The 26,815-nt window shown below is 39.4% G+C and overlaps 1 protein-coding gene across 2 annotated transcripts; it reads right to left on the minus strand.

The window, feature by feature from the left end:
• Nucleotides 1-1,158: 1,158 nt before the first annotated feature.
• COPA (coatomer protein complex subunit alpha) lies at nt 1,159-25,365 on the minus strand. 2 transcript variants are annotated; one of them, XM_038020527.2, is made up of 21 exons: nt 25,027-25,365; nt 23,023-23,139; nt 22,318-22,554; nt 21,620-21,772; nt 20,675-20,838; nt 19,826-19,963; nt 18,705-18,791; nt 17,192-17,387; nt 15,826-15,978; nt 14,806-15,026; nt 13,771-13,908; nt 12,307-12,410; nt 10,842-11,008; nt 9,741-9,938; nt 7,828-8,009; nt 7,316-7,448; nt 5,669-5,771; nt 4,259-4,391; nt 3,507-3,682; nt 2,535-2,750; nt 1,159-1,924 (listed from the first exon to the last, which is right to left on the minus strand). In XM_038020527.2, exons 1-21 carry the CDS (start codon nt 25,252-25,254, stop codon nt 1,461-1,463), a joined length of 3,708 nt encoding a protein of 1,235 aa, XP_037876455.1. In that variant the 5' UTR covers nt 25,255-25,365; the 3' UTR covers nt 1,159-1,460.
• Between the last annotated feature and the right edge of the window lie 1,450 nt (nt 25,366-26,815).

A 26,815-nucleotide genomic window follows, 5' to 3' on the forward strand; every position in this document is an offset into this window, starting at 1 on the left:
AATATTTTTTTTAAAATAATGCATAAAAGTTACATTAAATCAATAAAGAAAACATTACACACACTGCCATGTATTTGACACACACACATATTTATATATACTCTTTGATTATTGTCAAACTATAGTTAATGCTAAAAGTCTGTGGTCAAATTGAAAAAAGGTTAATATTGTTTATCTTTACTATTATTTGTCTATAGTGTAGTCTTGGGGAAATCTGTGATTATAGAAGTATAATAAATAGTCTCTGACAACCATAATAAATTTCAAACTTATAATTTCAATTAATTATAGTCGAATTTCGACTACTGCGGGACCAGTAGTTATTATAATTTTCTCACTTCCGATAACGCCCCTAACCATTATTCACTCTCACCACTACCAATATAACCGCTAAAGCGGTGACCCCGTGAGTGAGCACCTTGAAATTTTTAATTAAGGTTTTCATAAATTGAACCCTCAACAAGCCTCAACAATTATATTTTGTAATGTTCATAATGGAATAACAATAACTGGGAACAAATCTCGCACCGCCATCCGGCCCCATATTACGATTTCCAGGTTTATGGATACCAGTAACTGTATAACTATCTGTAGTACTTATCTGGTTGTTAACTGTTTTTTAATCTATCTATCTCTCTCCCCCTGTCTCTCTCTCTTCCCCTCTCTCTCTCTCTCTCTCCCCCTCTCTCTCTCTTCCCCTCTCTCTCTCTTCCCCTCTCTCTCTCTCTCTCTCTCCCTCTCTCTCTCTCTCTCTTCCCCTCTCTCTCTCTGTAAAGCTGGTAAGTATTCGAAACGTCCGAAATAACATAACAACAATAAAAAACGTGACTAAGCCATAAAAGTGTTTTCATTTTGTCTACGACTTGAAGCAATTTCTATGATCCAATTTAATTTACGATAAAATCAGATTTCTTTAAACGAATCATCTACAAAGATGGCCTCAAGAAGTCGTGACTCCATGAAAGCAGCCGCTTGGCATCGCAGGCGCTCGTGATTGATGACCTCTCTTCACTCACCAGGGTCTGACGTCTATAGCAATCAGAAATAATTAAAAATAAAAGAATCAATGCAAAAGCGATTATTGTCATTAAGAATAAACCCCACTTTATGCTATTAATCTCAAGGTTTATTTTAGCGTAACTCTTTAATGAATAACAATTATGTTTTCTTCATGTATTTATTGTAGAACACTACAGTTTGCGTATTTAACATGAAAACTAAATTATTCACTTTGATATTTATTAAAAGTCTTACATTATAATGTCTACATAATTAATATATACAAATTATTGTTTGCACTTCAGAAATTGTTGGACGCATCAACTCCTGTGACGTCAATGAATGACCGAATGAACGAACGAATGATTGAACAGAAATAAAATAAGTAGGAAACATACAATACATACTTTATTATTATTATTAATCTTACATAATTCGATACGCGATTTTAACGTGCAAGTCTATCTGTTGAACTGTAAGGGACAGATACGGAGGCCGAGCGCGTCCTTGCCGATCTCGGCGACCCCGCACACCGGGCACAGCTTCCCCTTGTGTTCAGGCATGAAGCTAGCCGCGCACAGCGAGCACTTTTCCTCCGGCTTGCCGCGGTAGATGGGCTTGTAGCTGATGCCGCAGACGCTGAATGGATTATGCTCGTCGTAGAGCAGCTGGTGCTCATCAGTCGGGGTCTTCTCGCAGGCCTGGAGGATCTTCCGCGCTTGCTGGGCGACCTCAGGCCGGGGTCCGAGCTCTAGGAGGCGCCTCGCGAACGAAGCGGCCGTGCGGTAGTTCTTCAGCTTGAAGAACATGTTGAGGGCCGTCCGCAGCGTGAGGATCTGGTGCACGGGCTGGAGCTTGCAGTGCGTGAAGTAGGCGGCCATCTCGCAGGTACGTTTCTGTTCGTCGACGGTGTTCTTCGGCATCGCTGCGTGTGACAAGTGCGGGACATTAAACTTAGGTACCTACTTATTGTCAAACCGTTTATTGTACACCCGTGCTTTGTCGTACAATAGTATGTGGAAAGCCAACAACAACAATATAACCAAGCTTCGAGTTAATTGCACGGTCTTTCTATATTCTAGACCAGCCTTTCCCAAAGTGGGCGATGACGCCCCCTTCTGGGCGCTGCAGGCCTAAAGGGGGGCGGTAAGAGACCCAGAAAAAAAATTGGGGCGTTGTGTAGAGGCTTGGGTGGCGATTTGTAATTTCATCGGTGAAAAAATGGGGGCGCTAAAAATGATTTTTCTCAAAGTGGGCAGTAGACAAAATATGTTTGGGAGCCCGTTCTAAACGAATCCATTTCACTAATTCAGTAAGTTTTTTTTTTACTTATCATCGTATTGCAGACATTGATTAAACTACGGACATGAGGTCGCAGTCACAGTTGTATCTCATTAGGGTTGTCACTCTCCGAACCGGAATTCATAACACGCCCTACCACTAGTAAAAAGGCTTTAACGATCGCAGTACACTGACACCATAGTCATATGATAGTCGTCTTTCGATGAGCTCGGGAAGAGATGTGCAAGCGTTACCTTTCCTGGCGGTCTCCATGGCGAGTCCCACGAGGTAGTCCCTGCAGACGGCCAATAACTGTTGGGCCTCGGACAGCTCGGCCTTGGAGTCCACCAGCAGCAGCGGCACGCGCTGCGCCACGCCCTGCAGCCGCTCTATGGCCTCGGGGAACCGGCCCGCCGTGGTCAACTGGTAGCTCTGCTGCAGCTGACTCACCAAGTCGCTTAGCTTCAACGCTGGAAACGAAAGTGTCGTCTGAATATACCGTCTTCTCACATTAAAACTGTACTTGTGGTTGCTCAGTAGTCGAAATTCGACTATAATTATCAATTTAAATTATAAGTTTGAACATTGTTATGGTTCTATTGTCATAGACTTTACTACTTTAAATCATAGATTTCGCCAAGGCTACACTATAGACAAATAGTATTATAGACAAACAATATTAATCTATTCCTAATTTGAGCACAGACTTTAACGATAAACAAAAGAGTATATATGTGTGTGTGTGTGTGTGTATCAAATACATGTTTTTTTTATTGCTTAAATGGGGGGACGAGCTCACAGCCCACCTGATGTTAAGTGATTACTGGAGCCCATAGACATCTGCAACGTAAATGCGCCACCCACCTTGAGACATAAGTTCTAAGTTCTCAAGTATAGTTACAACGGCTGCCCCGCCCCTCAAACCGAAACGCATTACTGCTTAACACCAGAAATAAGTGGAATGGTGGTATCTACCCGTGCGGACTTACAAGAGGTCCTACCACCAGTAATTACGCAAATCATAATTTTGCGGGTTTGATTTTTAGTTCACATGTTATTCCTTCACCGTGAAAGTCAATCGTGAACATTTGTTAAATACGTATTTCGTTACAAAAATTGGTACCCGCCTGCGGGATTCGAACACCGGTGCATCGCTCAACACGAATGCACCGGACGTCTTATCCTTTAGGCCACGACGACTTCAAAACGGTACCTGGATGACTTACTTATGACAGGCAGGAGATCCTTCCCGGTGGCTTCCTTCCAATTCCTGTGCAGGTACGCAGTGAGCGCGGGCAGCGAGGGCAGCGCGCCGAACGTAACGCGAGCGTGCGCGAACATCTCCGCGAACACAGACTCGTAAGGGGCAAAGTTCACGATTCCGACTTGCTCGTTCAACAATCTGTAATTTTTTTTTAGAAAATCTTGTTCGTCATAAGTGTTAGTGCAAGTTCACACACTAGAACGATGACACGAAGTTATCAAGTATAGCGCATAATATGAGTATCAGTCAACCGTCTGTCATTATCTAACTACCCACTTAAAATTTCTAATTTTTTCCAATTAATTTCAATATTTGAGTGTCGGTGACGGGTCGTGAGCCCTAATGGGACCAATTTTAAGTGACTACTAACTGTACTGACCAATTTTAAGTGACTACTGACTACTAAGCGTAATTACCAGCATCGATACACTGGGATGGTGACCACCTACATCAGGGTTTCCCATATCGACCATTCACACAAAATCGATAACTTAACCAACCCCGCAAAGTTTTTAAATTGGTAAATATTTTGTATCAATACAATCAATAAAAAAAACAATAAGTCGTAATATATCGTCTTTCACGCAATCCATCCATTTTTTTCTTAGGTCTGTCTCTTCCTCTAAAGCCTTCCACATTCATAGCTTAAACTCTCTTAACGGATCAAGCAGCGGCGTGACAGTCGTAACGAGCGCTAAGCGAGGGTGCACGAACCTCATGGCGGCCTCAAACTGTCCGGTGGCCACGTGGTCGTGCGCCGTCCGCAGGCGCGCGGCGAGGGGGGCGGAGGCTCCGCGCGTGGGGGCCACGAAGTACTGCTCCGAGTCCTCCGCGGCGCCCATGTCCGCTGCAACCAACACAGTACACTATGAGGACAGTATTGCACGATATTTGAGGCCATCAGCAGAAAAGTGCCTTAACCCACAATTTTTTATATTCGTGCTTATGTATGGTTGTTTTTTTTTAAACCTTAATTTAACAGTCATACTGCTAATGGTTTGCTGGAAGAAAACTCATGAATGCATGAGTTAAGCTCGCCTTTGTACATATTATTTAGACATTCTTTTAAATCTGTTTTTATTGTATTTTCTTTTTTGTATACAATAATTATAATTAATAAATAAATATTACATTAATTAAAACATAATAAATTTTGATGCAAAACTGGCCTATACCTAGTTTCAACCATAGATAACAGATGGTTTTGTAAACATTATTTTTGCACGTATTGGTGTAAAAATAAATTCAAGCCTTGGAAATCTCCATACTAACTATAGTAAGCTTAAGCCATTCTTGCGCTGACGGCCTCAATTATTACAGGCTGACTGGTTGAACACTTTACATACTCAACGACATAATTCATGGTCACACGTAACGTTTAAAAATATAAAATTTAAAAAATACAAATGAACTATAGTAGAATTATTTTGTCCGTGCAGTTTGGGTCATAAAACACAGCCCGGTTAGGGCGGTGAGCATGTTGCGCGGGCGCAACGCTATTATCAATAAAAACAAATGAGTCATCGAAGGCAGGTACATGGCGGCGGGGTGGTGTACGAAGGGTGGTGAGACATTGTTAAGTTATAAGTCATTTGTACCTACCTGCAAATTATAGTAAATTATGTCGAAGAGAAATATGTTTTTATGCATTCGTTCTCTGAATTTCTTTAGTGTCACAATGGCTACTCCTTTGTATCAAAACGGCAGAATTTATTCAAAATAATATTTGCACGTGTTGTTATCAACAATGTTAAAATTAAAAAAAAAAAGAATAGATCCCGAAAAGTTAAAAAGTGTTAATTTCTGCCGTTTTCGTTAACTTGCTGCGGCGATATGTTTATTCATTTTTATCACTAACCCACAAAATGACAAAACTAAATACAGTATCGATAACTCTTATCGACAACAATAATGCGCATCACTATGCCCGTCCATAAGGCTCGTGAGTGGAAGAGAGAGCGAAACACTCGCTTCACCGCTCCGATTTTTTATGACCCAAACTGCACGGACAAAATAAGTCTACTATAGCATAGATTATCGTGTATGGATTTAAATTTAGAAGATCCTTAGAAGACATTCAAATGTATTATTCTGACAGAAGACCATTGTGACTTGTCTACCGACCCGACACGGGCGCCAGCTCCTCGGGAAGCTCCAGGTCTTCATCACCGACGTCCCAGCCGCCATCTTCGCAGGCGTCCTCCATGATCTCCTCTTCGCCTTCTTCCTGTTTTCATTAGTACATTTTAGGGTAACAAGTGATGGTGACATTACATTTTGTTCACTATACCTACTTTCTTCCGTTAGCTATGTAAATTCAACCAACTTCAAATAAATAATAGTTTAAAAAAACTAAAAAAATACGCTTTTATAGAAAATCCAGCTAAAAAATAGAAAATAACATTTTAATAAATCTGAATTCAAAATAGTGTAAGAAAAAAGTATTTTATTGAAAAAAAAAAAGCGTGGGGTGCATGGTATCAGTAGTAATAAATATTTTATAAACAGATATGAGTAGAAGGGTTGATTTTAATAATATCCTAAAAAGCACCCCACGCTTTGTATAATAAAATCATTTTTTCTTACTCTATTTTTAATTCAAATTTATTAAAATTTATTTTCTATTTTTTAGTTGGATTTTCTATAAAAGCGTATTTTTTTAGTTTTTTTAAACTATTATTTATTTTTCATTTTTTAGTTGAATTTCAATTTTTTATTTTTTTTGTAAATATTGATTTGTCATCGGTCCTTAATAAGTATGCCAAATTTCGAGTTCATCCGACATTTTGAATGAGTCAAAATCATGTTCAAATATTCCGTTACATACTAACATACATACGTTTGAAGCTAATAAAAGCGTATTAAAAGGGAGGAGGTTCCTGATTTAATGGCTTGATTATTATTATTATTTTATTTGAAAATACTCCCAGCTCTTTGAATGAAATGTGGTGTTTTAAGAGTGAAGTAGATTCTCATTGTTTATATACTATCAAGTCTAATAATGGGATTGCCAATAGCGTCCCGGTGTACGGACGAAATGGACAACGGTCGCCGCGCGATTGGAGCACCTTGAAGTTGTCGCGGCCTAAAGGATAAGACGTCCGGTGCATTCGTGTGTAGCGATGCACCGGTGTTCAAATCCCGCAGGCGGGTACCAATTTTTCTAATGAGATACGTACTCAACAAATGTTCATGATTGACTTCCACGGTGAAGGAATAACATCGTGTAATAAACGTCGAACCCGGAAAATTATTTGCGTAATTACTGGTTGTAAGAGCTCTTGTGAGTCCGCACGGGTAGGTACCACCGCCCTGCCTACTTCTGCCGTGAAGCAGTAAGCCCCGACTAAATTGTCTGGCTTAATTTTTTATTTATTTTTTAAACATAAAACTAATACATATATAAATTGCATGTTCCTTAACATATTACAAAAAAAAAAAACATATTTTTAAAGATTTAAGGGCTTATTTAGCGCCGCTACTCACCAGCCAGGTCTGTAGTTCCGAATTGGGGTGTATCAGGAGAGGTATGGAACAAGTTTTCAGCTTGCCTCAAATACCTACCCAAAAATTGGTGCCAGCTCTCGGACTATAATGCGTTTCGGTTTGAAGAGTAGGGCAGCCGTTGTAACTATACTAAAGACCTTAGAACTTATATCTCAAGGTTAGTGGCGGCATTTACGTTATAGATGTCTATGGGCTCCGTTAATCACTTAACACCAGGAAGCGAGCTCGTCCACCCATCTAAACAATAAAAAACATAAACAAAACCTTATGGTCGGGCAGCACGTCGTCGTCTCCCCAGGCGCCCGCGGCCTCCAAGGGCTCGTCGAGGGCGGCCGCCACCGCGCTGCCGGAGCCCTCGGCCGCCGCCCGCGCTTGTCCGGCCACTTCGAAGAAACTCCTGCGGAAACACACCTGATGTAGACTACTCCTTGCGCTACCTCATAATTTCCACGTTTTAATTTCCATAAATTAACAGTCAGCGTAGATAGCAGGTGATCGTGTATTACTGGTGGTAGCACCTCTTGTGAGTCCGCGCGAGTAGGTACCACCGCCCTGCCTATTTCTGCCGTGAAGCAGTAATGCGTTTCGGTTTGGGGTGGGTGGGGCTGCCGTTGTAACTATACTTGAGACCTTAGAACTTTATATTTCAAGGTGAGTGGCGCATTTACGTTGTAGATGTCTATGGACTCCAGTAACCACTTAACACCAGGTGGGCTGTGAGCCCGTCCACCCAACTAAGCAATAAAAAAAAAGTGAAATAAGTAAAGCTTACTAACTTGGAGACGGCGAGCAGGGGCCAGTTAGGCTGGTTCCTCTGTATGGGCAGCGGCGGGCGGAGGAACACCGCGTCGGGGTTCGCCTCCGGGACCGGCATGCCGGCTGCCTCCAAGGCTGCCTTCAGCTGCTCCGCCTCCTCCACTTGCTTGTGGTTGATCGCCGTCAGATACGCCAGGGACAGCTGAGACGGATGTTAATGGCAGACATTATAAAATATATTACTGATATAATCTTCATCATCTCATCATCATCTCAGCCTGTCCATTGTCCACTGCTGAACATAGGCCTCTCCAAGTGATCTCCAGTGCGGCCGGTCCGTTGCCACCTGCATCCAGCGTGACCCAGCGGTTCTTACCAGGTCGTCGGTCCATCTCGTAGGTGGCCGTCCGACACTGCGCTTGCCAGTACGTGGTCTCCACTCGAGGATCTTTCCGCCCCATCGGCCGTCCGATCTTCACGCTATGTGGCCTGCCCACTGCCACTTCAGCGTGCTAATCCTACGGGCTATGTCAGTAACTTTGGTTCTTCTACAGATCTCCTCATTTCTGATTCGGTCCCGTAGAGAAATACCAAGCATAGCCCTCTCCATAGCTCGCTGCGCGACACTGAGCTTCCTAAAAAGATCCCTTGTGAAGCACCACGTCTCGGAACTGTTAGTCATCGCTGGTAGCACACATTGGTTGTATACCTTTGTCTTAAGGCATATAATCTTATTATATATAAATCACGTGTCACCGTTGTTTGTCCGCGATGGACTCCTAAACCACTTAACCGATTTTAAATTAAATTTGCACACCGTGTGCAGTTTCATCCAACTTGAAAGATAGGATGGTTTTTATTTCGATTAATGGTCGCAATGTTTTTTAATTAACAATAAAATGATTTTTTATGTTGATTTTTTCTAAAACAGTCTAAAACAGATGGCGCCTTAAATAAGTTTTTATAGACAATTGTAATACTGTCTGACATTAATATCTCATAGATGGCGCTGTGTTAAAAATACCAACGTTTCACTTATGCTACAATTTATTGGCATAAGCACCAGGTGTTGCTGAGGCTAATAAAGTTTAAGTGAAACTTATTTCGTAGTAAACGCAATACAGTGATATCCAATTGTTCTTACTTTGTCCATTTTTGGTATTAGCATAGCTGGCCGCGTGTTATTTAGAAACAAAAACTTTAGCAACAGCAAAGTGTGGCCGGGTCGGTATAATAAAATCAATTAACTAAGAGGGTTTTAGTGGTGTTAAGACATCTTGTAACCTGGTAGTGGTGGGTACTACCACCCTACCAATTCTGTGGTAAAACGGCATTAATATCGTTTGGATTTAAAGGGTGAGTCAGCTGCCACTGTAAAACCGACACTTAGAACTTATGTCTAACAGTGGGTGGCGCTCCACTTAACATGACGTAAAACTAGGTGAACTAATCCACCTACTCATCTATATATATAAAAAGGAATTGCTGTACGTTAGTCTCGCTAAAACTCGAGAACAGCTGGACCGATTTGTCTAATTTTGGTCTTGAATTATTTGTGGAAGTCTAGAGAACGTTTAAAAGGTTGATAAATATGAAAATGCTCAGAATTAAATAAAAATACCAATTTTGTTTTTCCTTTGATGCGCATCCCCCCCCCCCCCCCTCCCGTCGGATTACTTTTGTTTGTTTAAGTTTATTTTCTACAAAAGTTTAGATTTTTTATTTATTTATTATTTTTATTTATGATTGAGGCACTACGAAGTCTACCAGGTCAGCTATCAAGCAATAAAAAACATGTAACTTTTCTATACACGAAAATCGAATCTCTAAAATATATTTTTTAATCAATTTACTCTCGCCATACAAAAAAACCACATCCTGTATGACCCCGCCAACACTACCGCGACGTGCACAGCGGGTCCCCCCCCCTCACCTGTCCCGAGTTCCTCAGCAGCCTTATCCGTTCGCCGACGTCGCCGAGGAGCAGCGCCCCTTGGAACTGGGCCGAGGTGTCCTTCCTTATCTCGGCTATCTTCATCATCTTGCGCAGCTTCTCCAGATTGCCGGTCACCAAGTACAGGAACGAGAGCTTGTCGAAGTTCTTCGTGCGCTGGTAGCACATCTCGACGATCTGCCGGCGGAAACGGTAACTCGGCTTGTGAGAAGTTCATCTTCATTAGTTGACAACAAAATCACATTTGACAGGAAATAAATAATAGTTTGAAAAAAACTAACGAAACACGCTTTTACAAAAAATCCAACTAAAAAATAGAAAATAAATTTTAATAAATTTGAATTAAAAATAGTGTAAGAAAAAAATATTTTATTGTAAAAAAAAGCGTGGGGTTTTTAGTTGAATAGCAATTTTTTTCATTTTTTTTTAATATTGAATTGTCATCGATCCTCAATAAGTATACCAAATTTCAGTATATCAAAATCATGTTCAAAGATTTCGTTACAAACATACATTCACATACATATGTCTGAAGCTAATAAAAGCGTATTAAAATATAATTGAGGAGGACTTTTTGGCGGGAACGCGAGGAGTGAAGTTGTGTGATTTGTTTTGTCTATTTAGCGTTTCTTCAGGTTTAAATGTGTAATAACGGTGATTTATTAACTGTTTAATATCTGTGAAAGTGCACAAATGTGGGAAAATGAAACAAAGCCGCTGGACGTAACTTCTCGGGATCCTCTAAAAAGTCCACTGAAAAAAAATCTCAGTAAATGACCACCATTTTACTCAGATTATATTTCATCCCTTATCATCTTCATTTCGTTTCATTTCATTTCACTCCATATTATCATTTTTCATAAAAATAAGAATATAAATTAAAATAGGACATGACTTAAAGGTCTTAAAGGTTGCCAGGTCATAAAATCCCTTAAAAAAAATTATATTATTGATGAATCGATCCATCAGTATGGTGACAACTTGCGAGTCCGTGCGTGTGTTCCACTACCTGGCCTAGTTATCGTACAAGCAGTGCCGTACAGTTCCAAGAGTGGGGGTGCGTTCCCCTACTGTCATTACCTGGTGGTTCCCAGTCGTGAGGGCGGCTTTGGCCAGCTGGTCCCAGGCGGCTGGCTCGTCCAAACTCTTGGCCGCCTCCAGAGCCACCTCGATGTTCCCGCACTGCAGGGCCAACGAGAGACGCGTGCGGGAGTCCTTCACGAAATGAAGCGCCACTTCGGGATAGCCTGATACACGAAAATTATCTATGCTTGTATAAAAATTACCAGAAAGATAGTTTTGGTTCAGTAATATCGGCGTATGTATAGACTAGCGACCCGCCCTGGCTTCGCTTCGGAAACATTAAATTTCATTATTGATAGGCGAAGCGAACTGCGGGTGATGTCGCGGGGCGAATCTAGTCTAAAAAAGTAGCCTAAATTACTACATATATCAGCTACCTATTAGTGAAAGTCTCATCAAATTCGTCCAGCCGTTCCAGAGATTAGCCGGAACAAACAGACAGACAGACAGACAAAAATTGTAAAAAATGTTATTTTGGTGTATGTACCGTATATATATTCATTTGCATGTAGTAAGAAGCGGTTATTTCAATACTACAAACAGACACTCTAATTTTATTTGTATGTATAGATTTGTATTAGATATAATTGAAAATAAACACTAATGAAATTGACGAAACCATAATAATGTTTCTAATCATTAAAAAACAAAGTTTGTAGCACTAGCTTGGAGAGCAAGCTCGCGCGCGTAATCTCAATTACAGGTAAGCTTCCTATAACACGGTATTTTAAACCACGGTTCCAAGATAATAATAATAATTAACAAAAATGCATACAAGCATAGGTGACATGCTTAAAAAAATCTATCCTTTTTGTACTGGCTTCTGGTCTCGTATAACACGGTTCAGACAACACGGAACTTTGTAGGAACATGTCTACCGAGTTATAGGAGGGTTAGCTGTACATTACACAACGTTTGCCCCACCCTACAAACAGGAAGGCATAACTGCTTCTGACTCAGGCATGACTGCATTACACAGTTTGCAGCCGCATTCACACTGCGTCTATGGAGTTCAGTAACGGCTTGGCACTATTTGGGCCGCGTGAGGCGAGTTTAGCCTAATAATCCTGCCTGTCATAAGGCCTGCCACCGGGAAGGATCTCCTGCCTGTCATAAGTTATCCAGGTACAATTTTAAAGTCGCCGTGGCCTAAAGGATACGTCCGGTATGGATACCAATTTTTCTAATGAAATACGTACTCAACGAATGTTCACGATTGACTTCCACGGTGAAGGAATAACATCGTGTAATAAAAATCAAACCCGCAAAATTATAATTATTGGTGGTAGGACCTCTTGTGAGTCCGCACGGGTAGGTACCACCATCCTGCCTATTTTCTGCCGTGAAGCAGTAATGCGTTTTGGTTTAAAGTGTGGGGCTGCTCCATTATACTGAGAGCTTAGAACTCAAATCTCAAGTCACCCAGTACGCAATAAAAAAAAAATCATAAACCACAACGCACCCTTCTCCTGCAAGTAGGCGATGATGCTCTGCCCGACAAGTTTAGCCGTCCGCACCATGTGCAACACCTGATCGTATTGGCGCGTCACTAGAGCTAATTTGAATCTAAAACCAAAAAAATTATTTTGTTCATAACCTATATAATGTATTGTATGTAAGTATGTATATTGGTATATATCTGTTTATCTATATGTAAATATTTTCTATAATAATGTATTGTCTATGGTACATCGCAACATACCTGCTATATTTTTATATTTTGCAGAATTTCTGTAAATTAAACGGTAGTCTGGAAGAGATCGCTTTTAGCGATAAGACCGCCTATTATACAAATGTATCTGCTTTTTGACTGTTTTCTTTAATGTAAATTGTGTTTTGGTGTGAAATAAAGTGTATTCTCTCTCTATTGAACATATACAGGGTGATTTTTTAACTTGATCACTTAAATCTATCTACCGAGCCAAAAGTCCACATCCAATAGTACAAAGCTAAGACTTTAATCTTTTTATTTTCAGAGTACACACACGTATGAGATAAAGCCTGAATTCTAAAGAACACCGATCATTGGACCAGTTCAAATGACCAGTTTATTTTGTTATAATCTAAAATTCTCATTCAATCAATCTCATCTCACAGCTTACTTAAATCCTTATCTTAAACCTCCTTATCAATTAATGGAGCGATACAGGGTGTGGTTTTATATTATAAATGAACGTGTTTTCCGCCTACATCGGGAAAATGTTTGTGGGATGTATACACGTATGATGTATACGCGTATAATACATACATGGTAAAAAAATTGTTAATATAAAATATAAAGGTCTATAGAAGGGATTTTATTTTATTTATTTATTTATTTTCACGAGAAACCACTGCACTATATTCCCAAGAAAGTCATGAATAGGAAGAATACGAAAAAATGTAAGCCGAGGTAGCCGCTTGGCAATCGGCGCCGTCTTGTGTCCGGGACAAACAGTGTGAAATGGGTTACCGGCCATGTCAATGTAAGCGACCAGGCGTTGCATGGAAATAATGCTACTGGAAAACCTGTATCTATGCTTAAAAACATCATAAAAATAGGTAACTGGAATGTCCGTGGCTTGCTGCAACCGGGTAAACTAATAATGATAGAAAAGGAACTCGTTAGGTGTGGAATAGCCGTATGTGGACTGAGCGAAACTCACTGGAAAGGAAGAGATCTCGTGGAAGAATCCCCATGCGTTGGACTGATCAGGTGGAAGACCTTACTGAAACCCCACTTAACGCGTGAGTGCGCCGGGTCTCGATTCGCAAACTATGAAAAACATCTATCAAGGCATATAAGCAAGAATTCCACATGACCACGACTGCTCTGCCAAGAGCAACCGATTATCATGAATGATGGTAGAGGGGATCTTAATTTGAGGTCAGATGATGAACGTTATGTGTTAATAATTAATCTGAATATAGTTATTTTAAAACTAGCCTGTATTCCGTGGGGTCGATGTTGAGTACTTTGGGCCTGCATTCTCGGTCCAAGCACACCACGCGCGCGCCCGTCTCCGTCGACAGCACGCGCACCGCGTACACGGGCACGTCCAGAGTGCGGATGATGCCGTAATCGCTGTGGGAAAAACAACAACAAAAACTCACGTCATTACGGACCCTCCCGATCCATTAACGGTGCTTTTAGGTACCTCAAGCACCGGTCACCGTCCTCGTCGAACCCATCGACTAGTAAATTAACCCATAGACACAGCCCACTGAGTTTCTCGTCAGATCTTCTCAGTGGGTCGCGTTTCTGATTCGGTGGTAGATTCTGTGAAGCACTGCTCTTGGTAGAGCCAGTGTTAGCAGTACTCCGGTTTGAGCCGCGTGAGCTCACCTAATAGTTCGGTGAATCTAGAATAACCCCTCGAGGTTAATAGAATATGTAGAAAAAAAAAACACGTGTGGCACTCGGGGACTGTCGCGGTAAAGCTATGGCATAGCATATTTTATCAACTTATGCCATTATAATTAAACAATGATAATTTAATATTAAAAATAATAATAAAATAAGAATACGCTATATTTATAAACATTAACAAAAGCAAAACATTAACTCTCCCCTTCAACTCATAAGCTAGACCACGCGCGAGAGAGAGATGGGCAGACTTTTCATGATGCGCATGCAGTGCGACGTCACGCCGCGCGCTTATTTACAAACACTACACAAGCGCAACGTGTGAATGTGTTAGACGCGAGCTACATGGTAGGCGGAGTGGAGGGTGTTAGGTTTTATTTTCGTTACGGAACTTCTTGATTTAGTCGCCGCGCTCAAAGCCCGCGATAAAAGCTATGCAATAGCTTAAGAAAGAAAAAAAACATTGCATCGTTTTCTTTGACAGTCGCCATTGTGGTTAGCGAAGACCATAGAGATTTTAAAACATGAGCACAGGCGATAAATCGTTCCTTCAAACTGGAATGTACCACTACTTCCAGCACATCCTAGCGATTCTACTGACCAGAAGACACTCACCCGTCCTTACAGCAGTACTTGATGTGATTTGCCGTGGTGTATATGAACACGGGCTGCGGTGTGGAATCGTCGAAGGCGCCGGACTTGACTCTGGCCCCTTCGGTGATGCAGCACAGCTGCTCCAGCTTCTTGGTGCATAGTGTGACCGTGTGCTTGCCCAACAGAGCCACTATTGACATATCGGTATTCCAAATGGCGTAACGACATTTCGATACTTTCACCTGAAAATATGTAATTCAAATTAGCTATGTTATTTGTAGGCAGCGGCTTGGCTCTGCGCCTGGCATTGCTGAAGTCCATGGGCGACGGTAACCACTTACCATCAGGTGGGCCGTACGCTCGTCTGCCTACAAAGGCAATAAAAAAATAAAATAAAAATACATGTGTGCAATTCACACGTGGTAGAAGTGAAACCTTCCAAAATTAAAATACAATTATCCTAAACGTCTTAAGTATATGTAAAATTTTGTCATTAGTAAATAATTGTAAGGTAGCGCCCTCTATGAATTGATATTTTAATTTCACGTATAATCCTAAATTAAAATTCACTACAAGAGCTTTCATACACACGTTAGTATTAAAAAATCTCACAGATGGCGCTGTATTAAATAGTATGTATATTTCTATCTCATTCTTTGCTGGCTTCATCCTACACATTTTTGTATTTGTGTCTCTTACCTGTCGTTTTTTCCGTTGCATCCGGTTTGAAATCACAACGATTCTAAAGAAGTTTTCACTTCAAAATAAAAAAATTCAGCGAAGCACTGATCTTGCTAGGACCTTGCTTGCTCTTGTTAGCAAATTCTCTCAGGTTGAGCCCGTGAGCTCACCTACCCATCCGGGCTTAGCTGGAATAGACCCTTAAGCTCCAAATGAATAGGTAGGAAGAAAAAATCAGTACATTCCAATTTCAAAAATAATATAGCAGTTACCACAGTGCACGCACGCATACACGCACGCATGCACGCACGCTTGCACGCATTCACGTACCGTAACAGTAACAACCCAAATATTACTCACGGAAGCAATGGTCCTCTTCTGTTGTACGTCGAGCAGCTGCACGGAGTCGGCTTCGCGTAGCAGCAGCATCCCCGTGCCGGCGTACATGATCTCCTCGCAAGTCGGAGTCGAGATCTTCTTCGACACTTCGTTCTTCAGATTCCTGATCACAAGCTGTGGCGGGATGCGAGATTATCGTAAAACATTTAGACGCCTGATAAGATGATCAATGAAATGAAAAACCAATGTACAGTGCGTTTAAAATAAAAATGTGCACGTCAATGACCTTTTGCAGTAAAAAATATGGACAGCGACAACAAAAAAATTATCTTCTTTTTTTAGTCAATTTTTTGCATAATTATGAATACTATCCTATATAATTTTCATGAAATTTTGAGTACTGGTCGAGGTAAATTAAACATGAATTTAGATTATATTCAAAAAAATAATTCCACCTATTTAAAAATTAAGGCTGCAACACTGTCGGGCCCTATAATCTATGTATGGGACGAAGATGATGATGATTACTCAAGCAGTAGGATGAATGAAATCGGCAATCTCGAAGGTTTGGATTATAAATAAATATTTTAAAATTCCTACCTTTTTTACTGACTTTACCAATTTTTTTCGATTTGACAGCTATGACGTCACAATATGACGCAGGTCCATGCAAATTCTTATTTGAAACGCATTATATAGTTATATTCGTTAATGCGACAGCGAGTTGCATTTTTTTTTACTGCTCTTTTTGGCAGACGCGTACACGGTCCACCTTGTGGCGAGTGGTAAGACCTCTTGTGAGTCCGCGCGGGTAGGTACCACCACCCTGCCTATTTCTGCCGTGAAGCAGTAATGCGTTTCGGTTTGAAGGGTGGGGCAGCCGTTGTAACTATACTTGAGACCTTAGAACGTATATCTCAATGTGGGTGGCGCATTTACGCTGTGGATGTCTATGGGCTCCAGTAACCACTTAACACCAGGTGGGCTGTGAGCTCGTCCACCCATCTAAGCAATAAAAAAAAAACTCGTTTGAAAGGACATGTCATAGCGCTCCGGAAACACCGTGGAGGGGAGCTGATTCCAAAGCCGGATGGCACGTGGCAAAAAATGTATCTGGAAACGCACTGTGGATGACCGCAGTGGCTCCAGGTAGTATGGATGAACTCTACTCCGGTGGCGGGCGGTGCGATGGTAAGAACGAGATGTTGGGATCATTTCAAACAATAAACCAATTTACAAATCAACAAACAATCTAAAAACCAAGCAATTTTTTTTTATTGCCCTTGTAGGCTGAAGAGCATACGGCCCACCTGATGGTGAGTGGTTACCGTCGCCCATGGACTTCAGCAATGCCAGGGGCAGAGCCAAGCCGCTGCCTACCGATTACCTGGTTGTTCTTCTCTAGTGCGGCGAATCGATTCCTGGCGACCCAGATGGCGGTGGTGGCCTGCCCCCTGGCCGGCTCCGTACCCTCGGGCACGGCGCCGCTGTGGTCCCGGGGCGCGGCGTACAGCTCGTAAGAGCAGTTCTCACCGTTGCGCCACGTCACCAGCACGCACCACTCGGCGTGGTTCAACGACATGCTGAGCGCATAAAACACCGTAAAGGCTTCGTCAAACAGAACGCGTACTTAGCGCGCGTCACAACGCTAAACTGACGGCGCGGTATGACGCCGAGATGTGTTGCACTACTATGGTAATATACTGTCAAACAGAGGCCCAGCCACCCAGCGCTAGCAGTACGCAACGCCCTGTCAAGGCGTTAGCACGCTTTGACGTCAGGCGTTGTAATTTTTTACAAACTTAATTTTAGCGTCCGAGTGAAGGTGTATTAAAATACTGGATAATGCCCGAAAAATTGATAATATTAGTTAGAAAATACCCATGCTTATACAATGCCACATCTGAATCACTCGACATCTTTATACTTTTAAATTTTCACACTGCTATGGAAAGGCACTATGATTTGGCGAATGTTACGTTGCGTCAAGGAGCGTTGGGCTCATCTAGTCAATTTGTGTGACATGAAAAGAGCGCGACGTTAAAACGCAGCGCTAAGTACGCGTTCTGTTTGACGAAGCTTTAAATATACCGGAACAACCAATACAACGCCCACATTATGTAACCTATCGATAACTTTGACCTATCAATAAATTTTAAGCTGTAGGCAGCAGCTTGGCTCTGTCCCTGGCATTGCTGACGAACATGAGCGACGGTAACCACTTACCATCAGGTGGGCCGTATACTCGTCTGCCTGCTAAGGCAATATTTAAAAAAATAAAAAATTCTACACGTCGTCGTGTCGTCGTCGTGGCCTAAAGGATAAGACGTCCGATGCATTCGTGTTGAGCGATGCATCGGTGTTCGAATCCCGCAGGCGAGTACCAATTTTTCTAATGAAATACGTACTTAACAAATGTTCACGATTGACTTCCACGGTGAAGGAATAACATCGTGTAATAAAAATCAAACCCGCCAAATTATAATTTGCGTAATTACTAGTGGTAGGACCTCTTGTAAGTCCGCACGGGTAGGTATCATCATCTTGTCTATTTCTGCCGTAAATCAGTATCGCGTTTCGGTTTGAATGGTAGGGCAGCTATTTTCCTATAAAAACTGAGTTAGAACTGATGTCTTAACGTGTATGGCGGCATTTACGTTGTAGATGTCTATGAGTTCCACCACCACTTGACACCAGGTTGGACCGTGAGTTCGTCCGCCCGTCTAGGAAATAAATAAAAATCTCACTTACAGGTTGGAAATTTTATAAAAAAAAAAAACATGTTTTACTCTCCTAATTCTCGCACAGGTTTTACAATTTATGTTGTCACACAGTACCCGCTCCGAGCGTGAAGATAAACGGTACGTTATTCATGAATTAAATTCTCATTAAAAACTCACCTGTAAGGCTGTTGGCGACCACCGCCCTTCGACAAGTGCATAACTGGGGCGTCCCGGTTGGTCAGCATGTCTAACTTACGGAGGTGTCTGGAAAAACAACACAATTCATCTCATTATATAATCTAACTAGACTCAACTCGACTGAAGTTGTCCTCTTTAATGTAATATTGACATTAAAAAAAAATTTATTGAACGGATTTGTAAATCTAAACCATATTTACAAATAACACACACAAAAAAGTATTATGTCATTAGATTTAAATCACCAATTATTATCGTAATCACTGATTATTTAAGTAATTTGACCGTCTTTATGATTAAAATCAAGTCAAGTCAAGACCGAAATCCTCATATTTCAATGTTCCCCAAAGTATAGTGCCCACCGTGAGTGACCCTCTATGCTGATAATTATGAATATAAACTATTTTCAAATAAACTTGATCAAAATAAAAACACAAACCCCTTAGATTTTAATCACTAATTATTATTGTAATCTTCCATTGTTTAAGTAATTTAACCGTCTGTATGATTAAGATGGTGCCAAGTCAACAATGCAATGGGACATATTTCAATGTTCCCTGAAGTACATTGCCCACTGTAACCTTCTATGCTGATAGTTGTCAAAATAAACCATTTTCAAATTATATTGATAAAAAAAAGACAAAAACCTATTAGATTTTAATCACTAATTATTATTGTAATCTTCCATTGTTTAAGTAATTTAACCGTCTGTATGATTAATATGATGCCAAGTCAACAATGGAGTTCACATATTTCAATGTTCCCTGAAGTACAGTGCCGACTGTGGCCTCCTGTGCTGACGGGCCCACGAGTCCACGGGCCCAAGAGTTACTGGTGGTAGGACCTCTTGTGAGTCCGCACGGGTAGCTACCACCACCCTGCCTATTTCTGCCGTGAAGCAGTAATGCGTTTCGGTTTGAGGTGGCTGGGGCTGCCGTTGTAACTATACTTGAGACCTTAGAACTTTACTTTTCAAGGTGAGTGGCGCATTTACGTTGTAGATGTCTATGGGCTCCAGTAACCACTTAACACCAGGTGGGCTGTGAGCCCGTCCACCCATCTAAGCAATAAAAAAAAGTATCAAGATTACACTCTTGTACCTGTTTTTAATGTAGAACAGCATATTGTTGTGAACTGCATACGCTGGACGCTCACGTTGCAGCTTGAAGAGTACCATCCCACCGTCGTGTCCCGCCGCGAACAAGTTCAGCGTGGGGTGGGACGTCAACACCCAGTACCTGTCAAATTGACACTGTTTGTACAATTTCCAATGTACAATATCCACCAAATGCCTATATAGAGAGTGCTCCAATATTTTGGTCATATAGCAAGAAAACCCTCTGACAACCTGGAGAGACTCATAGTGACGGGTAAAGTAGATGGAAGACGATCCTGAGGTCGGAGCCGAAAAATATGGAGTGACCAAGTGTCCGAGCATCTGAACATGAGACTGAGCCACGCACTTCACTGTGCCACTGACTGACAAAAGTGGCTACAAATTACAAAAAAAGGTCACAGGCGGGCGCATCACGATGCTCAGCAATGACCGATCGAAGGAGGAGGTACAATATCAATACTTTTCGAAAAAATGCCGCACCCATTTTTTTCAATGTCCATTTCTAACATAAGGTTATGTGGTTACCGCAACCCATAGACATGGAGATCGAAGACGCAATTGTATTTTACTAACGGCTGTCCCCCCTCTTCCTCCCTCTGCCAAAACCTATTACGCCATAAAAATAAATTTTGTTTGTTACCCCTGTAAAGTTTTTAAGAAAATTCCAATTTCCAATCCAATTTTTTAGGAAATTCCAATTTTCGAAAATCAGGTCTAATTATTAAGATTCGGAAACCCATACGTTAACAGTTGAAATTTCTAAAAAATATCCCGTTTACGACCTGAAGAGAAAGAAGATCAAACCAGCTTCACGATAAAATAATTCGTTTACCTCTCGTGTTCCCTTCTAAAGGACTGCAGGAGGGTCCTTTTAGACATGTCCCAAACTCTGATATAAAGATCCTCGCTGTTAGATATGATGAGTTCGTGTTTCGCGTGAAACAAAACACAGGAGACATTGTTGTAGTGGCCGCGACATGTATCCACTTCCCAGGCCTGGAAAAGTGGCATATAATTCAAGTTGTAAACTCTGAGTACATCATTGCATGTGGGGAACCACTGAGGTGTTTGGTGAGGGTGGTTTACTTCTAGGAAGTGGTGGTATATCATTGGCAAAGTGATCTTGAGAGGTAATTTTGTGGATAGCAGCTAGTCTCGGCATTCAGTACTCAACTTCAAGTTTATTAGAAATTTAGTATAAACATATTGGACATTATTATATGAATTGTAGAAATAGTTTTTTTTTCTATGCTATTCTATCAGCCCATGGATGTCCACTGCTGGACATAGGCCTCCCCCAAGCCTCGCCACAAAGACTGGTCTTGCGCTGCATGAAATAGTTTATCATTTATTATTATGAAATAATTAAAATAAATAAGGTTTTCAGACAGATAGCTTTTAAATATTTTAATCGGACTCAGACAGAATGCTTTGTCACTTTCCTGCAAATCGATTTTCGCTAATTTGTTAGGCGGCTATAAACTATGACGTCATTATTCCAGATGATATAATGAAGCTTATAATTTCCGTATTCTTGAACAGACTGACTTTGTTTATATTTAATTTTTTTTTCTCCATCTTATCCCACTAGGTGGGGTTGGCATGGCACTTTGTTTATATTTAATAATTTTCCTAAATTAAAATAATTTCTTTATTTAATTTGGTTCATTAATCTAGTAGTTATTAAAGAGATGTACATATGCTTATTTATTAATAAGGTATTTGTCAGACATTATTGGTGACAATGACCTTCATAAACTATACACTAAAGCCTTACCTTAGAATCATTCATTCTCCAAAGCTTCACTTGTCTGTCATCTGCAGCAGATGCGATCAATGGTAAAGTAGGATGAAAACAGGCCCAGTTTACACCCCTATCGTGGCCCTCCAAGACGTGCTTCACAACAGCATCAGCCTGCATGTACAGTTGCTTTAGCAACGGAACCGCAGGGATTTTGATTAATAAAAATAATTAATTAAATAAAATAAAAAATCATAATAACAAATAGCTGTTTTTTGTTTGAATGAGATGAACAGAAAATATATTTACAAAGAATGATTGGATGATTGTGTATGGAGGTTTGGATCAAATAAAAAGGATGTATTTGGATCGTTTTGGGATGTTAGTACAAGTAGATATTCAATAGATACTGGTTAAAAGTAAATAATTACAATAAAACAAACAAAATATAATTAATACATATTTACAAATCAATAATATATGCTGGGTATATATTTTTCATTTTCAAAGAATTATTTTAACTCACCAAAATCCCAATAAAGATAATTTAAAAACATTATTCAGTACATAGTCGACACATAGTGTCATGCTGTGATTAAAGAAAATTAAACATATGGACATCTTGTAGATTAACCCTAACTTCGGGATCACCATTACTTCCTCGGATATTTTGAATGCATAGCCATAATCCCTGATGAAAGCAGTGACACCAATTGACCAACCACTAGCGTTACCTGTCCAAAAAGATCTGTTGCTTGTGGATTCCTTAAGTGTTCAGTCAGTCCAGCAGGTCCTGGAGCAACACTCTTTTTTCTCAGTCCAGAGAAATCCCAGACTCTTACAGACTGGTCTAATGAAGCAGAAACAAGAAGATCTTCAGTGGGATGGAATTGAGCACACATTACATAATGGTTGTGGCCGGTGAGAACACTTATGCATTGTCGAGACTGCCAATTCCAAATTCTTATGGTCTGAAATAAAGCAATAAATTGATTTTTTTAGGCTACTAAATAGACAGCACAATGTTTTAAAATTACATAACATAATCACAATAATATACATGAGATTAAACTACAAAAGTTAATTTTTTTTTATTACCTCTACAAATACTACTGATGCACTAATGCAACAAAAGTAATTTGATAGCTGTTAATAATTTTGTATGCAGCCCATGATCTGGTTACCTACAATGGTGGATTATTGTATTGTATGTACATATTTGAATATCTTCTAGTAAATAAAAATGAATATATTATTTATTATACAAATTACACTTAATTCATTCATTAATTAAGTAGCAAGTTCATTAGTTTCATCGTAAAAATTATGATGCCTAAATAATTTAGTTGCAAAAAAATGTACAATCTATTTAGTAAAATTTAGCCTGTTTATGAAATGCTTACTTAAACAGATATGCTTTAAACAATGAATTTAGTTACCTGATCATCAGATGCACTTAAAATCCATGGGTATTCATGATGGAAGAATGTTGTACGTATATAATCCAAGTGACCAAGCAATGTGAATAGACATCTTCTTTGTTTGTAGTTCCAGACCTGATAAAAAAAAATTGTGTTAATATCATAATCAAATTCAAATTCAAATTCAAAATCATTTATTTCAACTTAGATGTCAGTATGACACACTTGTTGAATGTCAAAATACAAATAACAATGTTAACTCTACCACCAGTTCCAAAAAAAGCCACAGTCCTGAGAAAAACCGGCGAAACAAACTCAGCGGGCTTTTTTTTTTGTTTTTTCTCAAATATTTTCTTTTTTTTTAAATAAATAGAAATATTCACAATAAAAGAAAAAACAAGTCAAAAAAATACAATAAAAATAATAATATTAATAATGAAAAATGAAAAGGCCAGGAGCGAGCGCCTCATTCCCACGTAGTGCCATCTAGTAAATAATCCTTAACTTTATAATATGCCTTGTTGCACAAACATTCCTTAACAGTTTTCTTAAATCTATGAACAGGTAGTAGTTGAACGTTTAGTGGGATCTTGTTGAAAAGAAATCAAAAGCCATTACAAAATAGTCAAACCATTCCGGCTAAAGCTTAGCTTTTTAAGGTTTAAATGTATTTAAAAAACCTTTTGTGAATTATGAAAAGTAAATTGAGATGTAAATAAAACCTTTATAGTTATATATACTGCAAGTATGGCTTCCTTGAAAGTCTCAGCATTATTAATTTTTTTCAAACACAATATATAATACAAATTTAAATGATTTCAATTATTTTCAATTCCATAGCTCTACACTACATAGTCTTACAGGTGCTAAAACACATCATTAAAGTGCATGATTATATACAACTGACTATTTTTGGGACAGACCAGTTATGCGTTCTGACACAACAGTAAAACAGCCTTTACAATAATTTAATTGATACTTCAAACTCATATTCTACCGTAAGTGATGCATGTTTTAACATCTATGCTTCTAATACTCTAGTATCCTATGTAGATGTAGTCACTACAAAAAATGTTTGCTGTGAGTTATTTTAAAACACATAATAAAAAATAAATAAAGTAGAATTTAGTTAGTAAAAGAATGAAATCTTTAATGACAAAAATATTTTAATTGTTGTGTAATTATGTGCAATTACTTTTATTTTAGACTACAACCTTTTCAAACTACTTCAAGTACTTCTCCATGGTGTACTTATTTATTTATTTATGCAAACAATAAACACATCCAACAATTCAAATCCACTCAACGAAACCCTATCTCAGATCTTAATAATGAATGGCAATAGCTTATCCACTGTAATAATAACCTCGGCTTATTTTCCAACCTAAATCTTTCTCTAATTCCTATTTTCAGTATTTATGAAGAGTTGCAAGCTCACATGAGATGAGATAATATGGTACCACTCTCCCATCTACTGCTACCTTTTTCATTTATTTATTCTTTATTAGAGCCACACACCTATTAGGTGAAGTCGGCTTACTGCTAGTTTAAATTCTTAAAATTTGTTTTTACCAAAAATATTCCACATAATTCTAATAAAATAGAAACTTTGGTTCTAGTATATAAATATAGGCAGTGAGTAGCATTCACATTGTGTTCAAACTTCAATAAACGCATTATACAGTACTAGCTTTAGAAGGGCATTTTTGTTGCATGCATTTGGACAAAATACTTGAAATTATAAAAACCTAAGTTTTGTTAACGAATCAGTTCTTTATCAAAACAAAAATGGTTAAAATTTGTAATATCAGTGCTTTAAATTTTGAAACTAAACAAAATAACATTGTCTTAATCTTAGCTTACTTATAAAATTATTAAAATCTAAAAACATTTCGCCTTCGCAAAGATGCACAAAACCAAACATTCCATGCCCGGAATACGTGTCAAAAGCATGACAGATTAATATCAACAATAATTGTAATTATACTAGCAAAAGAACTAACGGCATATTAGGGCTTATACCTTAATCTTGTAGTCATCTCCGCCCGACACGAAAAGAGGCTGTTGAATATGGAAGCAAATTCCACGTACTGGACCATCATGTTCATCAAATTTCTCAAGTAATGTACACATACGATAATCCCAAAGTTGAATCACACCATTGTGCAAACTAGCCAGCACCCATGGTCGCTTAGCATGAAACGATATGCCTTTCACCCGCGCAGACTTCGTCTCGAATTTTTTTAACATTTTGATTCAAACACCGCTGAAATAATACGAAAAACTACAAAAATTAAAACAAGCGCAATGACAGCCAACCGGCTGACGTGACACGTCCAACACAGAATAGTGCTGAGCTTGTAATTGATCAAAATTGAAAATATCGACAAATCTGAACAAAACTATCGATGTTAATTTGATCAAATCATTAACTAATTTTGAATGGAAACGAATAAACACACCAATTAAAATCACATATTTCGTATCTTCTTAATGGTTGTAATCATCAGTATAATTAGCGTTATTAAAAAACTTTGAGAGTCGGGTAGCCTGGTTGAGTTAAATTTATCTTTCCTGATGAATCAATGGTTAGCTTTTTTATTTATTGCTTAGATGAGTGGAGGAGCTTACAGCCCACCTGGTGTTAAGTGGTTACTGGAGCCCATAGACATCTACAACGTAAATGCGCCATCCATTTTGAGATATAAGTTCTAAGGTCTCAAGTATAGTTACAACGGCTGCCCCACCCTTCAATCCGAAACGCATTACTGCTTCACGGCAGAACTAATGCTGGTACCTACCCGCGCGGACTCACAAGAGACCCTACCACCAGTAATTACGCAAATTATAATTTTGCGGGTTTGATTTTTATTACACGATGTTATACCTCCACCTTGGGAGTCAATCGTGAACATTTGTTGAGTACGTATTTCATTAGTAAAATTGGTACCCGCCTGGGATTCGAAACACCGGTGCATCGCTCAACACGAATGCACCGGATGTCTTATCCTATAAGCCAAGACGATGTTAGCTGTGAGTGTTTTGAGTTAATAATATAAATAAGGTTCAAAAATCATTTATTTCAACTTAGATGTCAGTATAACATAGATTTTCACGAACCATATCGTAGCACTAACAATAATCAGTAATTAATTATGTAGATAAAATATATTATTATGGCTAGTAAGATTTTACGAAAATAAGTGAGAATATTTTGCATCATCCAAGTCGATTATGATATTTTAGTAGATGAAATAATAGAGGAAAAACAAATACTGGTGGTAGTGGTGGTGGTACCCTCTTCCTTACTAACGTTTTTTCCGTGGTAGGGAGACGAGCACACGTTCCACCTGGTAAGTAGTCAAAGTAGTAAAGTGGAAAGCCAGCAACGCCATTGCTTACTGCAACAATATTTTTTAATTATTTAGACGAGTGAGAGACGAGACAAAGTCCAGGCCCATCTGGTATTAAGTGGTCACTAGAGCCCATAGACATTTTTTGATTCAATTTTTCCTTATTAGGAAAGGCAAGGGGATCTAAACCCATACAGCCTTGTGTGTTGTATATAATTTCTAAAATGAATTTTCAAAAAAGCCGAAGCCAGGTCTTATATGATTTATATTATATCCTGAAATAAAAAAATCATTAAGGCAGAAGCCAAGTCCTTTATAATTTCTTTCTGAAATAAAACCCAGAGACATCGTAACCTTAATGCCACTATCGATCCCTAGATATGAGTTTTAAGTCTCAGTATTAAAGTACAACAGCTGCCCCATCCTTCATACAGAAATGCATTACTGCTTCGTGACAG

This window comes from Bombyx mori, chromosome 26, assembly GCF_030269925.1.
Source record: "Bombyx mori chromosome 26, ASM3026992v2".
Taxonomy (NCBI): Eukaryota; Metazoa; Arthropoda; class Insecta; order Lepidoptera; family Bombycidae; genus Bombyx; species Bombyx mori.

Bases quoted from the DNA above. Each gene is read 5' to 3' on its own strand.
- COPA (XM_038020527.2), bottom strand. From the start codon at position 25,254: ATGTTAAAAAAATTCGAGACGAAGTCTGCGCGGGTGAAAGGCATATCG. The intron at 13,909-14,805 runs GTGAGTGTCTTC...TTTTTCCCACAG, and splicing joins AAGTACTGCTGTAAGGACGG to CGATTACGGCATCATCCGCA. The intron at 1,925-2,534 runs GTAACGCTTGCA...TGTCACACGCAG, and splicing joins CATGGAGACCGCCAGGAAAG to CGATGCCGAAGAACACCGTC.